The 14,918-nt window shown below is 49.2% G+C and overlaps 1 protein-coding gene across 4 annotated transcripts in view; it reads left to right on the forward strand.

Moving 5' to 3' along the window:
• Irag1 (inositol 1,4,5-triphosphate receptor associated 1) overlaps positions 1–14,918 on the forward strand; it is a 133,774-nt gene that overhangs the window by 66,385 nt on the left and 52,471 nt on the right. For all 4 annotated transcript variants that reach the window (XM_052201216.1, XM_052201208.1, XM_052201206.1 and 1 more), the window contains 8 exons: positions 4,605–4,705; positions 6,335–6,405; positions 8,366–8,539; positions 9,471–9,548; positions 10,356–10,408; positions 10,580–10,627; positions 10,889–11,500; positions 13,570–13,648. In XM_052201216.1, the coding sequence (XP_052057176.1) occupies positions 4,605–4,705; positions 6,335–6,405; positions 8,366–8,539; positions 9,471–9,548; positions 10,356–10,408; positions 10,580–10,627; positions 10,889–11,500; positions 13,570–13,648 (1,216 nt within the window). The remainder of the gene's footprint in view (positions 1–4,604; positions 4,706–6,334; positions 6,406–8,365; positions 8,540–9,470; positions 9,549–10,355; positions 10,409–10,579; positions 10,628–10,888; positions 11,501–13,569; positions 13,649–14,918) is intronic.

Here is a 14,918-nt window from a genome sequence, read left to right on the forward strand (position 1 = left end):
ATTGGGTGGATGCCTGGGTGGATGGATGGTGGATGGATGGATGATCTTGTTACAGTTTGGGTAGCTGGGTATTTAGATTGAGGAGAGAAAGATGTGGAAGCAGGAATAGCATCCAGAAGGGAGGACAGAAGATGATGTAGGATGAAAGGCTGTCTGTCTGTCTGTCTGGCTAACTGAACGACATTTTATAAAGCATGATCAATTCCTTTTGTGTACTGATCCACATGTGATAGCCTGAGAATAAGACCAGGGCTAAAGAGAGCAGGAACATCTGATGACTATGGCTCTCTGCCTGCTGGGAACTGAGTGCACACTGACAGACTGACAGAGACAGGAGTACACACGTTAGGCAGCAAGCCTTCAGGGTTGTGGGGCAAAAATGTTCCTCATGCTTTACAAGGAGGAGCTACATGCCCCACAGAAGCCTTCACCCTCTCTCCCATGGCCTTGGGACTTGATAGGAATCATCATTTACTTGTGAGTCCCCTGAGAATCTTTTTATTTTGACTTAAGAGCGCAAATTCCCCTCCCAAGGGAGTCCCTGCCTGCCTTCCAGGCTATAGCAGATAGACTGCAGATATGGTCAAACAATGTGCACCCTCCTCCCAACCCCCCCATCATTCCTTCTGCTTTATCTGTGTTTATTTTTGAAGCCAGTCTAGGGGAGTATTAGCTCCATTTGATGTTTATAAACACCAAGATCAGAGAAATGAAATACCTCCCTGGGCTCATCCAGCTGAGATTTCATTGTAGGTCCATCTAGCTTCACTCCTGTTCACATGGATTCAGTAGGGTCTCTGTCTCACTGTCACCCAAGGCCATTACAGCAACCACACTCCCCACACTTGCCTGGGCTAGACCTGGAGCTGTTCCTAAAGAGTCCTAGCCCAGACCTAGTCATGGAATACTGAGGATTTGAAGTTCATATTCCCATCTGTGACATCGTTCTATATTTATCCTTTGTGCTCAGGAGCATAGGAAACTGTCATGCACCCTTGGGAATTTATGGGTGAAATAAACATTTAAATGTTTCTATAAGATTTATTAGAGGGAAATGAAATGTGACCTGCTGCTTATGATCGGAGAGAGCTTGCTGGAGGTGGCACAGCCCCACAAGCTTGGCTGACCCCCAGAGAAGAGCGATGGACCCCTGGGGAGGCTGGGTCCACACACCAGGAAGAGGGACAAGAGTCCCAAGCAGTGTTGCTCCAGCCTGCTTCCCTCCTGCTGTGTGTTCTGCTCATCTAGATTCAGGGCTCCTTGGAGAAAGAGACACCCCCCTGAGGAAGTGTGCCGTGTATAGAGCTAAGAGAAGATTGTTTGAAGGACATCAAAAACCAGGGGAGGTGTCAACAAAGACAAAGTGACAAATGGAGAAGCATCACAGTGTGTGTGTGTGTGTGTGTGTGTGTGTTTGTGTGTGTGTGTGTGTGTGTGTTTGAGTGTATGAGTGAGTGTGTGCATGCATATTTGAGCACAGTGCCTTTGGAGGCCAGAAGAGGGCATCAGATTCCTTGGAGCTGAAGTTATACGCAGTTGTGAACTGTTAGACAGGAGTTCTGGGAACTGAACTCACCCTCTGGAAGAGCAGCAAACACTCTTAATGCTGAGCTCCACTCAGCTGTTTAATTTTCATAGAAACTCTGTGATCTAGATAAGGTGATCAAGACACAAGGTTACTTGTGTAAGGTCACATAGCCAGTAAGAAGAAATTATGGCCCAATATGGTGACCCTTGAGTCTGAGGCTCTTACAGTCCCCAAGCCAGGGGTTTGCCCATATTCTGTATAATATATCCTGTATTCTGCATTCAATAGCATACTGCCAGGATCAAGCTTTCTGGAGCCTTCTCTTCCTTTAGGAGCTCCAAGTGGGAGAAGGGTTGGTATTTGTACTACACTAAGCTTGGCAAAATTCTTCTGAGTGTTCCCTGGCACTCCAGGGCTCCCATGTTTCCAGTCTAGAGTAAAGAAAAGAAAAAAGAGAGAAAGAAAGAAAGAAAGAAAGAAAGAAAGAAAGAAAGAAAGAAAGAAAGAAAGAAGGAAGGAAGGAAGGAAGGAAGGAAGGAAGGAAGAAAGAAAGAAAGAAAGAAAGAAAGAAAGAAAGAAAGAAAGAAAGAAGAAAGAAAGAAAGAAAACAGTCTGTATTTCTCAGGAATGGTTCCACAATACAGCTTGGCAGAAAGCTACAAGTTTCCAGTCTGTTCAATCATTCTGTAAGCCAATTAGTGAAAGAACACTTCTGTATTTTGAATACAGTGACAAGAGAGAGAAGATCTAGAACATCTACCAGGATGTTAGAGGGATTTCCTCCTGTTGACCTCAGTCCTTTCGGGTTGTGAGCAGCTTGATAGTGTGCATGTGTTCATGATTACATGTGCAGTAGCACTGATCAATTCTGGCTTGATTTTCCCTATCAGGAGAGTAGCTCCTGCTCTGTCCCCTATCCAAGTAAAGGTTCCTGTGGTCCCAGCAAGTCCCAGAAGGCAGAGAAAATGCCAACCAGAAAGCAGCTCCCTCCAGTGTCTCGAAGGCTGCTAACCTTATAGGTGTCGGCTTATAGGGAACGGGCCTTCCACCCTTCCCCTGTAAGCCGTCTGCTAACAGAAAGCATCTAAGCTCTGCTTACATCTTCTTTGTCTCCCCAGACATGGCACAGATCCACAGTGGACATTCCAGAAATGTTTGCTGGATAAGTGGATAGAGTAGCAGGTAGAGGCGTGTACATGCTCATAAATTTCATGAGCACAAAGAGAATCTTGCCACTCCCAGCATAGCAGCCCTCTCTCCCCAGAAAAAGCCCTTCCTCACAACACTTGTTTGTAAACTGGTGTAAGTCAAATATAAAGCAGGCATTAAGACAGTCTCCAGATGATGAGTAAGAGTTGCTTCAGGGAGTGGGCGGGGAGGTGGGGTGGTAGATGAATGGAGGAGAGAAGTAAATGGTGAGGTTGGTGATAGATTGGGGAGCAGTGCACGGATGAATGGATGGATAGCAGAGAAAGAAGTGAAGAGATGATTGATAGGTTTATAGATGAAAGGGAAATAGAGGAATAGATGAATGGGCAGGATGGCAGAGATTAATGGATAAATGGATGATTACTTGGTGAGCGGATAGGGAGACAAGGGGATAGACAAATGGATGAATGGATAAGAGATATATGAATGGGTAAATCAATGGATATCCAGGGAAAGAGATGGATTTACTGATGGATAAAGAAGATATTTAGAGAGAGGATGGATGATTGTGAGAGAGGCAGGGATGTGGATAAATCGTGGGCAGGGGAAGAGACACGAATGACTCATGTATTTCTGTAGCTCCACAGAGATGGATGCATGGGAAGAGATGGATGCATGCATGCATTGGTGGCTAGGTGGATGAATGGCTACATGGAGAGAGGAGGAGGGGAAGATTTGGGCGGGAAGGTACACAAATGGGTGTTGGGAGTGTGTGATGTGTGAAGTAAAGGACAGAAAGGGGGCAAGAGGTGGGGGAAGAAGTTAACTCATTTTTCCTTCTCTTTTATTAAAATTTAATTTTATGTGTATGATTGTTTTGTCTGCACCCCGTCTCAAGATTCATTCTCTTTTTATGTTCTTGGAGAGGTTAAATGAATGAAGCTTTGGAACAGTCCTTTAAGCCAGCGCCTCTCATAGCTGCGCCTAGGGGGATCATAGCTCCACCGGGTATGAGGACAAACAGCCTAGAGCCAACCATAGGCCATAGGCCGCTAGAGGGAGGAAGTGCTTATTTTATCTCTTACAGGCACTTACAGCCGGCAAATTACTTGGCATTTTTATGTTTTCAGGTTTCTCTAGCTGAAGTTTTCTTGTTGATTGATTTGGAAAGTATCAGGGTGTCAATGAATTAAAATAAAATCCCTGTTTCAGCCCCAGTATATACTGGGAATTTGTTAAAGCTGCACCATGAGCTCTAAGAAGTGCGGGTTTAAAAAGGGCCATTCCAAAAGCCGGAGACAGGGGCTGGGGACAAGGCTCAGCGGTTAAGAGCATGGGTTCCACTGCTCTTAAATTTCTTTCCTCTCATCCACTCTCATGGGTGGTGAGAGGGAGAGGGAGAAGGAGAGAGAGAGAGACGGAGAGTGAGAGGGAGAGGGAGAGGAAGAGGGAGAGAGAGAGAGGGAAAGGGAGAGAGGGAGAGAGAGGGAAAGGGAGAGAGGGAGAGGGAAAGGGAGAGAGGGAGAGAAAGAGGGAAAGGGAGAGAGGGAGAGGGAAAGGGAGAGAGGGAGAAGGAAAGGGAGAGAGGGAGAGAGAGAGGGAAAGGGAGAGAGGGAGAGAGAGAGAGGGGGAAAGGGAGAGAGGGAGAGAGGGAGAGAACAAACTGAGGTGGTCAATACGTTCATTAATTCATCTGTATCCATGTCACAATCTATACTCACATCAAACATCACACCTTGAATATATGTGATTTTCATTTCTCAACTATATTTTAATGAGGCTGAAACAGACAAACCAACATGCAGAGTTGGTGCTCCTTGACAATGGCCTTGGGAGTCACACTGTTGGAAATGCCACAGTTCCAGGCCCTGCAAGATCCCCCCCAGCCCAGGCCTAACTCCATTTGTGTTTTGCTCGAAACCACCAGGACTCTCCCTCTGCAGGACTGTTTCACAGCCCTCCCACAATCATCCTGACGGGGGATGCCAGTTCACCTGAAGGAGAGACTGACAAAAACCTGGTCAACAGGTACGCAGCCCAGGCACACAGACGAGCAATGCTTTGTGGGAATCAAATAGCTGCATTTCTAGAAATATTTCCTTCTTTCTTTTTCTCTGAATCACTTTATTGATGAAGATACTTCAAAGAGGGCTGGGGGGTGTAGCTCAGTTGGTAGAGTACGTCTCACCAAGGTTGTGTTAGGCCTTGGGTTTGATGCCCAGTATCACATAAACTGGGCATGGTGGGGCACACTTGTAACCCAAGCACTCATGTGGAAGCAAGAGGATCAGAACTGCAAGGTCATCCTTGGCTATATGAGTTCAAATCTACCTGGGGATACAAGGGACCTTATCGCAAGAGTAAAAATACATATTATCAAAGCAGTTTTTCAAAATGGGAAAGAGAACCTAGGATTTTCCCCCATTATCTTCTTTCCCAAAATGATGCTCTTGCTCTTGGATTCGGTCCTGTATACACTGCTAGATTTTAAGAACAGTACATGGCATCATAGCCTGGAAATGCCCCATAATATCAGCCCAGGCATTCCCACAGAAGCCTGGAAGGTGTGGATCTTTAACTATCGAATCCTGCCATGGCCAAGGAGGCTCTTCATGGAAGATCATCCTTTGGGAGGGACACTGAATCACCATCACAGGATGTCACTGCCCAGCTCCCTTACCACAGGTTTCTGAATTGATCCAACTGGAAAAAGGTTGTCTGGATATCACTTTTAATAAATTTAAAAGGTAATCCTCAGGGCTGGGGATATAGGTCAGGGAGAAGGTGCTTGCCTCACTAGTGAAAGGCCTGGGTTTGACAGGCAACACCACATGTAAGAGGGTAATTATCCTAGGGCAGAGTGAGCATGCATGTCAAGGGCTTCTTCATCCACTGATTAAGGGTAGAGGCCCAAGAGCAGAGTGAACACCAAGGACCATATAAGAAATGAATACACATGCATAATCCATGTGGGAGGAGTGGGAAAGCCAAATGAAATGCTTACGTCAGGCAGAAGACAGCTGCATGGGGCTGGAGAGTTGGCTCAGGAGTCAAGAGCACACACTGTTAATGCAGAGGACCTGAGATTGGTTCTCACTACCCAAATCAGGTGGCTCACAGCCACCTGGAACTTCAGTCCCAGGAGAATCGGACGCCTCTAGCCTCCTCATGCATCTGTACACACAGGCACACACATCTATAATTAAAAATAAGTCTTTAAACAGAGCTCCATGTTTTGCAGGGCAGTGAAACTGTGTTTTTATTTTCCCTTTCAAAAATAAATTATCTGTGTCTCTAGACCAGACCCCGTGTGTGTTTGGTAAGGCTCCCACAAGACAGCTCTAGCATAAAGTCTGGGTCCTCCGAGAGAGTGAATACTGTAGTAAGACTTCATCCCTTAGAGTGGGCTTGGATAGCTTGAGTGAGCAGCAGAATGGCAGAGAGACTTGCTGAGCCCTTGGTCCTCCCAGGGGCTCTAATGTGGGAGCCTGGGGTAGAGCCTGGGAAGTCATCCATCTCCCATGCTCCCAAGGTGACAGAGGACCCTTGTGTGTGCCATAGGTGATGCTCTGGGTGACCCTGAGAGACTGTACAGTCATCTCATCTGTCCATCTCTCAGTAGATTTCCTAACAGGATGACCATGTTCTGTCTTTCAGGGCTCCCAGCCCCCACCGCAGGCTTTCCCACCGACACCTGAAGGTCTCCACTGCTTCGCTGACTTCTGTGGGTAAGGGCTGGGTCGATATGAGCATGCACTCGAGCAGCTAGCATGAGTTGCCTGAGCTTGGTTGGACTCAGCCCCTTTCCCTCTCCTCAAGTCCAAAGGGTAGGGGAGATCAGCCCCTCCATGTTGGGTCCAGAAGAAATGGTGTCTAGTTCCAGTGCTCAGTGATCAGCTGAGTGATGTTCAGCACTGGGCTCAAAGACCAGAGTCCTGCGGCTGTGCGGGCAGCTACACAGCCAATGGGAGTGTGCCGCTGTGAAAGGCTGGCTGCTCAGATCCCTGCTGGCTCCTACTCATGGGCTCTCACACCTTTGCAGGTCCATTGAGGGATAGGGGTCACATAGACTTGGTCTTTGTACTCAGTGTTGATTACACTTTATAAGGAGGCTGGGAAGTGAGTAGATAGAATTGGTAAAGGACCTTCATGAGAGAACTTAGCAAGCCAAGGTAAGAGGGGCCCACTACTCCCCAAAGAGGAAAGACGTGCAGGCATTCCAGGGGACGTGGTATTTGAGTTTCTCCTTGAAGATACAGACACACAGGAGGGAGGGATGGCACTCTGGGTGGAAGAAGAGACTTGTGGGAAGCAGGAGCCACCTAGAGTACTGTAGCAACTGGATGCTGTGCCATGTGTGTGTGTGTGTGTGATGACCACTGAAAACTATGGAGCCACAATTCATATTAGCTTACTCCAAAATAGTAGTGTTCTCCCCCCACCCCACCCCCACCCCTGCCTTCTTGTAGTCTACCTCCATTACTGTCTGCTCCTCCTTCAGGGTCAATGGTTTCAGGTACTGCAGATCCGAGTACTTAATTTGGGTTATTAGTTATTGTACCGTTTCATCTCTCATCTCATTTCATATATGAGCTCTCTTCTTGGGAAGACCTTCTATTCATGGGAACAAATGATCAGCTGCACCTCCACGCCCCTGTCTTATCTGTAACACCCTTCTTCCCTCTCATTTCCCAAAACCGCTTCTCACTAGCCTTATGTGGTCATCCCTATCCGATCCCTGCCTGTGGCTGCCTAGATGGCATTGCTCAACTGGCCAAAGCTGGTTTAAGACCCACTCCCACTCAGCCTTGCTTCTTGAAGCAGAGTTGTGAGTGGGGATGGCTCATTCCCCCTGCGTCACTTAATGGTGATGCAGAGGGTTTCCCCAGTGAAAATGAAGAGATACTGCTGGACGAGGTGTGAATAGAGGCAGGAGAGGCCGACCGGGAGCTGGGACAGGGTCTTGGAAGGAGGCTGTAGAGCCGGCAAAATTGGTGGCAGGTTTTTGTGTAACCCTGGTTTTGAGTAGTTTCCACGGGATGAGGCAGGAGAATGACATGACCAGACAAAGCTTCCAGAAAGGTCACTCTGTAGGCAATGGACCTGAAGATTGGCTTGAAGGCAGGGAGCTTATGAGGAGAAATAGGAATGGAGACAGGTCCCAGCGACACTTACAAGTAAATGCTATGCCTGGGCCGGGTCTTAGACATGGAAACTGAGGAAAAAGGAGGTGTCTGTTTATCTCCTGAGCATCTGGCAAGGACATAGTGTCATCTACTTAGCTCAAGCAGGGTACTTCTGGAGATGGGGCAGTTTGGGAAGTATGAGAAGGAGAAAGGAAGGGAAAGATGATCTTGGGCTTGCCCCTGGGTATGGGGCATCTTTGATCTGCACTCCTAGCTACACACTGACTAACTTGTAAAGAAACAGATCAGAAAGAAGAAATCCCAGGAAGAAGGGAGCATGAGGCAGGGCTCCTGGATAGCCTCCCTTCAAAGCAGAATTAGGACAGGTCTGGGCATTGAAGGGGGCTTCATGAACCTTTCTGACAGAAGCTACAAGCCAGAGGAGCCTGTGGAGGAAGTCAGTCTGTCCTCATATCCCCTGTCCAGTCATTTGTCTGAGTTCCTAGATGGCAGGGCCTCTAAGATGAGATAGCTCTCAGTGGGAGCTCATCTCTCTCTGCAGACCCCTCCGGGCACGTCATTGACCTGGTAAATGACCAGCTGCCAGACATCAGCATCTCAGAAGAGGACAAGAAGAAAAACCTGGCGCTTCTGGAAGAAGCCAAGTTGGTGAGTGAGCGGTTCCTGACCCGCCGCGGGAGGAAATCAAGGAGCAGCCTCGGACACTCCCCATCAGGTAGGGGAGAGCCAACAGTAGGAAGGTCTCTATCCTGAGCCCCTCTGAGGCTGGAGTGGGGCAATGGAGGGGAGGACTGGGCTCCAGCCGCAGGATAAGCTTGTTTCCAAGAGGGCAGGCTTCGAGTGTCCTGTCCTCTTGGCCTCCAGGTTCTAAAAGCCTTGCAAAGGTAACCCCCTTCAAGAAGCCTCTGTGCTCAGCTTCCAGAGTCCTAAGCACCTACCCGGGCTTTCTAGTCCTATGTGTGACTATCTGGGATTTGCCCATGTGTGACAAATGTCATTCCACATGATGCCCATATTATTAATCTGATCTCAGCATTTCTCCTTCATGAACATCTAGGTCCTTAGCTCTACTGCAGAGAAACCCTGCACAATTCCCATACATACTGGCCCTTGTATAACCTTGCATGACAGAGTCTAACATCTTCATTCTCCCTATGAAGACCCTGTCTGTGGTGGGCATCACCAGGCAAAGGTCTGAGGACGCCATCCTGGGCTCCCTCAGCCTGGTATCCACGGACCTGGTACTCTGGAGGAGAGACAAGGATCCTTTGCCACCCCGTGGCCTTGGAGGACAAGGAGTGTTGGAAATCAGACTGGCCCTATGGCATCCAGACAATACTGCCTTGCATGCTCCTCCTGTCAAGCAATGTCAGGTCCTCAGATTCTGGAAAGTTCTCTGATGTCAGGCCCAGTAGGCTAAGGAATGTGACCTTGTGTCTTAGAAATTATCTGAGGATCCCTCTGCTGGGCTGGCTGTATCAAAAGTTGGTTGTAATAAGAATCTTCTGTGGTGGTTCAGATCAGCCCCTGACCTTGACAAGGCAGTCTGGGTTCCCGGGGTGAAATCTCCCTGAGAGAATCATCTGTTTGGTGGCAGAAGCCCTAGCTCTTCACAAATGCCAGCCAATTGGCGTTTCTTTCCACAGCTGTTTCTCCAAACCTCAGCCCTGGAGCTTCTCCTGCATCTTCCAGAAGCAGCTCCCTCACCATCTCCACACCACCAGGTGAGGCTGACCCCGCCCCTCCAGGCCGGGAAGGGGCAGATGGACAGGCAGAGTGAGGATAGGGCCTAGGCCATGGAAAGCAGACTCTTGTTTTTTGTTTATTCTGTGGTGCTGGAATTTGAACGTAGGTCCACACACACTAGCTAAACACTCAACCACTGAACTACATCTTCAAGCCCAGTGTGCATGTTGGTCTCTTCCGTTCTGGGCTGTGTCCAGAGCCACACCCTCAGGCAATGGAGTGGGCAGTCTGCCTTTGTCAGAGCTGGAAGGTAAGCCCAGGATCCTACATTCACAGATGCTTCCTGATTATCAGACCTCAAGGTCCCCTATGACTCAGTTTCCTTATTTGGTTTCTATGGTGTTTCAGTGCTGCCATGTGAGCAGCAACAGTGGTTCTGGCTGCCAGATTGTGTGTGTGTGTATGTGCCTGTGTGTGTGTCAATGTGTCTGTGTGTGTCTGTGTGTGCGCATTTGTGTGTTGGTGTGTGTGGTGTGTGTGGTGTGTGTGTGTTGGTGTGTGTATATGTGTATGTGTCTCTGTGTGTGTCAATGTGTATGTGTGTGTATGTGTGTCTGTGTGTTTGTTGGTGTGTGTGTATGTGTCTCTGTGTGTCTGTGTGTGTTGGTGTGTGCATTGGTGTGTTGCTGTGTGTGTGTATGTGGTGTGTATGTGTCTGTGTGTGTTGGTGTGTGTATATGCGTGTGTGTCTGTGTGTGTTGGTGTGTGTGTGTGTGTGCATGCGTGCGTGTGACAAGCAGGGGAGTAGGTGGTGGGCATCACTTACCTGCCCTGGCCCATTGCAGGTTTGGACATATGCAGTGGCCCACAGTCCCCTCTGCCGGGAGCATTACCACAGGTATCAACACACGGGCATGCCATTTCTCTGCCATTGGATCTCTTGTCCCTAACATGTCTGGACCCTCTGTAACCCCTGAATTAGGGAGGCGGAGGGGCATTTACACCCTGCTGAGCTTCAAGAGGGAGCAGCCTCTTCCCACTGTTACCAACCTGTGTTTTTCTTCTTCAGCAAAAGGGCCATGAGGATGGTGTCTCCTCGCCTTGCCCCGGAGAGCCTGTGAGTTTGTGCTTTGCTCACTTTGCCATGATTCAAATGTGGGGAATGTGGTCTCAGAAGCCTAGCAGGACCTGGATGTGAGTAGAGGGTGGGCTCTGGTGTAAGCAGAAGGCTCCTCTGTCTTATGAGATGGAAGTCTGAGGGGGAGAGGTAAGGGAGATTCAGACCCCATGTGCACATAGACACATAAATGAACTCTTGTCGAGGTCTGAGTGTCCTCAGCCTACCTCCAGGGTCCCAGCTCTATCTCGTCTCTTTCAGAATGTCTCCAAAGGGCTAGCTGACCGGAAGCAGAATGACCAGAGGAAAGTGTCTCAAGGCAGACTGGCTCCTCGCTCTCCCACAGTGGAGAAATCCAAAGAACTTACAGTAGAACAAAAGGAAAACTTTGATCCCCTTCAGCACGTGGAGGCCACGCCCATGGCTCAGGCTTCTGGAGCAGGCATCAGTGGGAAAATGGCACTGAACAGTCCCCAGGCTGGTCCTGCTGAGATGGAGCTGGGGAGGCAGCTCCTGAAGACAGCCAGGGACAGCAACCCTCTGCCCAGAACCACAGTCCAGGGCTCAGGAGGAACTGTTTCCCCACATTCCCAGGGACAGGGCTCTGCTGCAGAGCCTATGGGGCCCAAGGCTGGCTCCAAGGCTGAGCTGAGGCCCCCTGTGTCCCGGCCCCCTCTGATTCGGGGGGTCTCCTGGGACAGTAGCCCCGAAGAACCCGGTCCCCTGCTGCAAAAGGTGCTCGCTAAGCTGCCTCTGGCAGAAGAAGAGAAGCGATTTCCAGGCAAAGCCAAGCCAGCCAAGCCACCTGGGCTCAAAGACTTCCAGATACAAGTGCAGCCAGTGCGCATGCAGAAGCTGACCAAGCTCCGAGAGGTGGGTTCCTGCCCTGATGCACAGTGTGTGCGGGCCAGAGCCCCCTCAGCTACGGCGCTGGCACTCAAGCTGGGTCCTCGGGCAAGACAGCTCTGACCTCATGACGTTCCAAACTTCCTGACCCTGAGAAGCCAGTCCCATCAGTGTTACACCTCCATAGCACCAGCTTCAGATGCCTTTTGCTCCTGTTAATGTATACAAGTCCCCTGAAATACAGTAGTCACAGTTCAAGGGAAGTTGGCCACCTGGACTCCTTATCCTGAGCTGTCTTCCTTCTCCAGCTAGATCTGGTGATGGAGTATCTGGTCATCTGCAGGATTGGGCAAAACCAGGATAAGTGGGCTTTCCATTGTAATGTCATCCATCCTGCCTTCTTGGTACCTGTTAACCAAAGGCCTTAGACCCAGGTATCACTATGACAATGACTATAAGAGGATGCTCCTCCATGGGGAATTTCTTCGTGTCTCCAACATCCATTGGTAATCAAACTAGGAAGAGTGGTCAGTCAGGGGCTTGCCCTGCTATACAATGTGTGACAGAATATCCAGATGGGGATATCCAGATGGGGATGGGTAAAGGGGAGATCAGAGTGCAAAATAGAGGACTTAACTGGATCAAAGGTCCTGAAACAGTCCCTTCTGTCTCAGGTGGTCACCTCAATCCAGGTCAAGGAGACTGGGAGTCTGGGTATTAGGGCCGGGGTAGGACAAAGTCCCCAGGCTCTTCTATTGAGGCCAGGAAGGGAGGACCAGTTACACTCCCTCTCCAAACGAGAGTATCTGATGAGAGTGTCTACTAAGCAAGGACTCATTGTAACATGCCACTGTGCTGTTCAGAGAGATTCAGAGAGGAAGTGCAGGCCAGTCAGTAGAGTGCTCTACTAGCATGCACAAAGCCCTGGGTTCCCAGAGTCACATAAATCATGTGGAGTGCTAGCTCATGCCTGTAATTCCAGGACCAGAGAGGTAGAGACAGGAGGATCAGAAATTCAATGTTATGTTCAGCTATATAGGAAGTTTGAAGCCAGTCAGAGATAGAGAGATGATGATGATATATATATATATATATATATATATATATATATGTGTGTGTGTGTGTGTGTGTGTGTGTGTGTGTGTGTGTGTGTGTGTATGATAGATTGATATATAGATGATAGATGTAGAGATATATAGTTAGATAGACAGACAGACAGACAGACAGATAGATAATCTTAATCTTCTGTGATGTTCTGGAGTAGAGGCTTAGAAAGACAAACAATTCACATAGAACTCCCACCCTCCAACACCAGTAGCTTAGAAAAAGGCTGGGCAGAGCCACCTAAAGTGGTCTGTGTCTCTCATCTGTAGAGGCAAGTGAAGACAAAGGAGCCAGACAGCTGGAGATTCATCTTCATGGACTTCGGAGGCAGGGAGAGTAGGCCACTCCCTCAGCACCCTCCATATCCCTGCAGGCCACTCTCACCCAGCAAGGGAAGTCGCGGAGAACCTGGAAGCGCACACTCCCTGCTGGCCTGGCACTGAGACCTCCTCTGTACCCTGTCCAGTGTGCTGGCAGCTGAGGGACTGTGGACCTCTGGCTTGCTAAGTATATAGCAAAGGCATAGCCTGGATTCTCTCTGGATCCTGGAAACTCTTTGTTACCCCCTTTCTTTCTCTTTACCCAAAGGCCTGTCACTCAAGTGGCTTTTGTCACTTGGGAGGCTAAGAACCTTTGGATGTCACCAGGAGCCAGGAAAGGACCCAGGAATCCCAGAGGGCTATAGTTAACATGGGTTGTTTAGAGCAAGGGTAGCCTATGGGGTCCTCCAACACCCCCAACCTAGCTCTGCTTGCTGCAGTGACTTTCAGGTGTCATTTGTCTAGAGGTGTCACAGAGATCATTGAGGAAGGACTGTCCCTTACACAGAAGGGCAGGACAGGAAGCTGCTTCCAGCACTGAGGCCATCAAGAATTGCTTCCAGAGCAGCTGCATGCCTATCCAGGGGACCTTACTATCCCTAAAGTTCTTAGTACCTGAGGATTACGCCCTGCATTGTCACCTGAACCATGTCCCTTCTTCCTCTCACCAAGGAACACATCCTGATGAGAAACCAGAACCTGGCGGGGTTCAAGCTCCCCGAGCTGAGTGAAGCCGCAGAGCAGGACAAAGGTAGGCAGGCTGCGGACCGCAGAGCGGGACAAAGGTAGGCTGCGGGGACTGTCCACCCCCCCCCCCCAGGGCTGACTAGGCCAATGGCATTCTGTGTGTGAACACTTGATTTCCCATCAGTCTGTGCATGAGTGAAGGAAACAGATCCTATAGCCCACTGAGGCAGAACATATGTGAGTCTGTCTCCTTCCCACTGCCGCACCCCATCCCTGTCAGTGACAGTAGGGTGCGAGTCTGTCTCCTTCCCACCACTGCACCCTATCCCTGTCAGTGACAGTGGGGTGACAGTGGGTCTGGAAGGCGCCCCCAGCCTGAACTCTTGACATTGCTTTTCCCTCACATCCAGGAAGCCGCCCAAATAGATCGGTTCCTCTTTCCAAGACACCAGAGCTCTCTTTTTAATCTGCTGTCACCACAAAGTCCATAACCCAGCCCTGCCCTATGGGTGACTGCACATCCCTTCCTCTAAGCCTTCTGCTCTGCACCATGCTACATACTCTGCCACACTTCTCTGAAAATAAGGACAGAGGCTGGACCCTCCCTGTTCCTGCCTTCCTGTGCTCTTCCTCCGAGTTCGCTGATGCCCTGGGGTGAGCCACAGCTGTTCATCCTGGTTCTGCTATGGAGTGAATAAGCTCTGTGGCCTCACCAGGCCTGATCCCCCACACCCCACTTTTGTTACACAGGGCTGTCATAGATGCCTCGAATATTATCAAGAAGAGAACACAAATGAAACTGTATTTACAAAGTACCTGGTACTTAGTGAGTGTTGTCTAGGTGCCAGCCGTCAAGATCTCCAGAGTCTACTGGGCCCCAAGAGCCAATATCTCTATCTGGGGCTATGTCTATGTGTGCATATGTGATGCTTACACTTACAGTGCTTCCCGGCACTAATAAGCCTTGAGTAAGTAGTTAACTGAACGAATGGTGCACAGGGGAGGTACTGAGATAGTTGCTTAAACGCAACCGATAACCAGAATGCTTTGTGATGGCCAGAGAAGGATGAATGTGTTTGTAGGGATCCTTCCAGAAGGACAGGATCTCTGTTCTTCCCTCTTCCTCATGCCTGTGGACACCCACCCCTTCGTTGTCATTGTGTTCTGTTGACTCATTGCACCTGTCTCTAAATGGAGCGGGTCTGTCCATCTGCTCTACCCCCTCAGTCCTTATTTTGTATTTATGTCCATATCTATCTTTTGTCTTTTGTTGGTATTTATTCATTTGTTAAGTGGCAGTATATACAACGTTATATGTAACATTATATATATGC

Source organism: Apodemus sylvaticus, chromosome 1, assembly GCF_947179515.1.
Source record: "Apodemus sylvaticus chromosome 1, mApoSyl1.1, whole genome shotgun sequence".
Lineage (NCBI taxonomy): Eukaryota > Metazoa > Chordata > Mammalia > Rodentia > Muridae > Apodemus > Apodemus sylvaticus.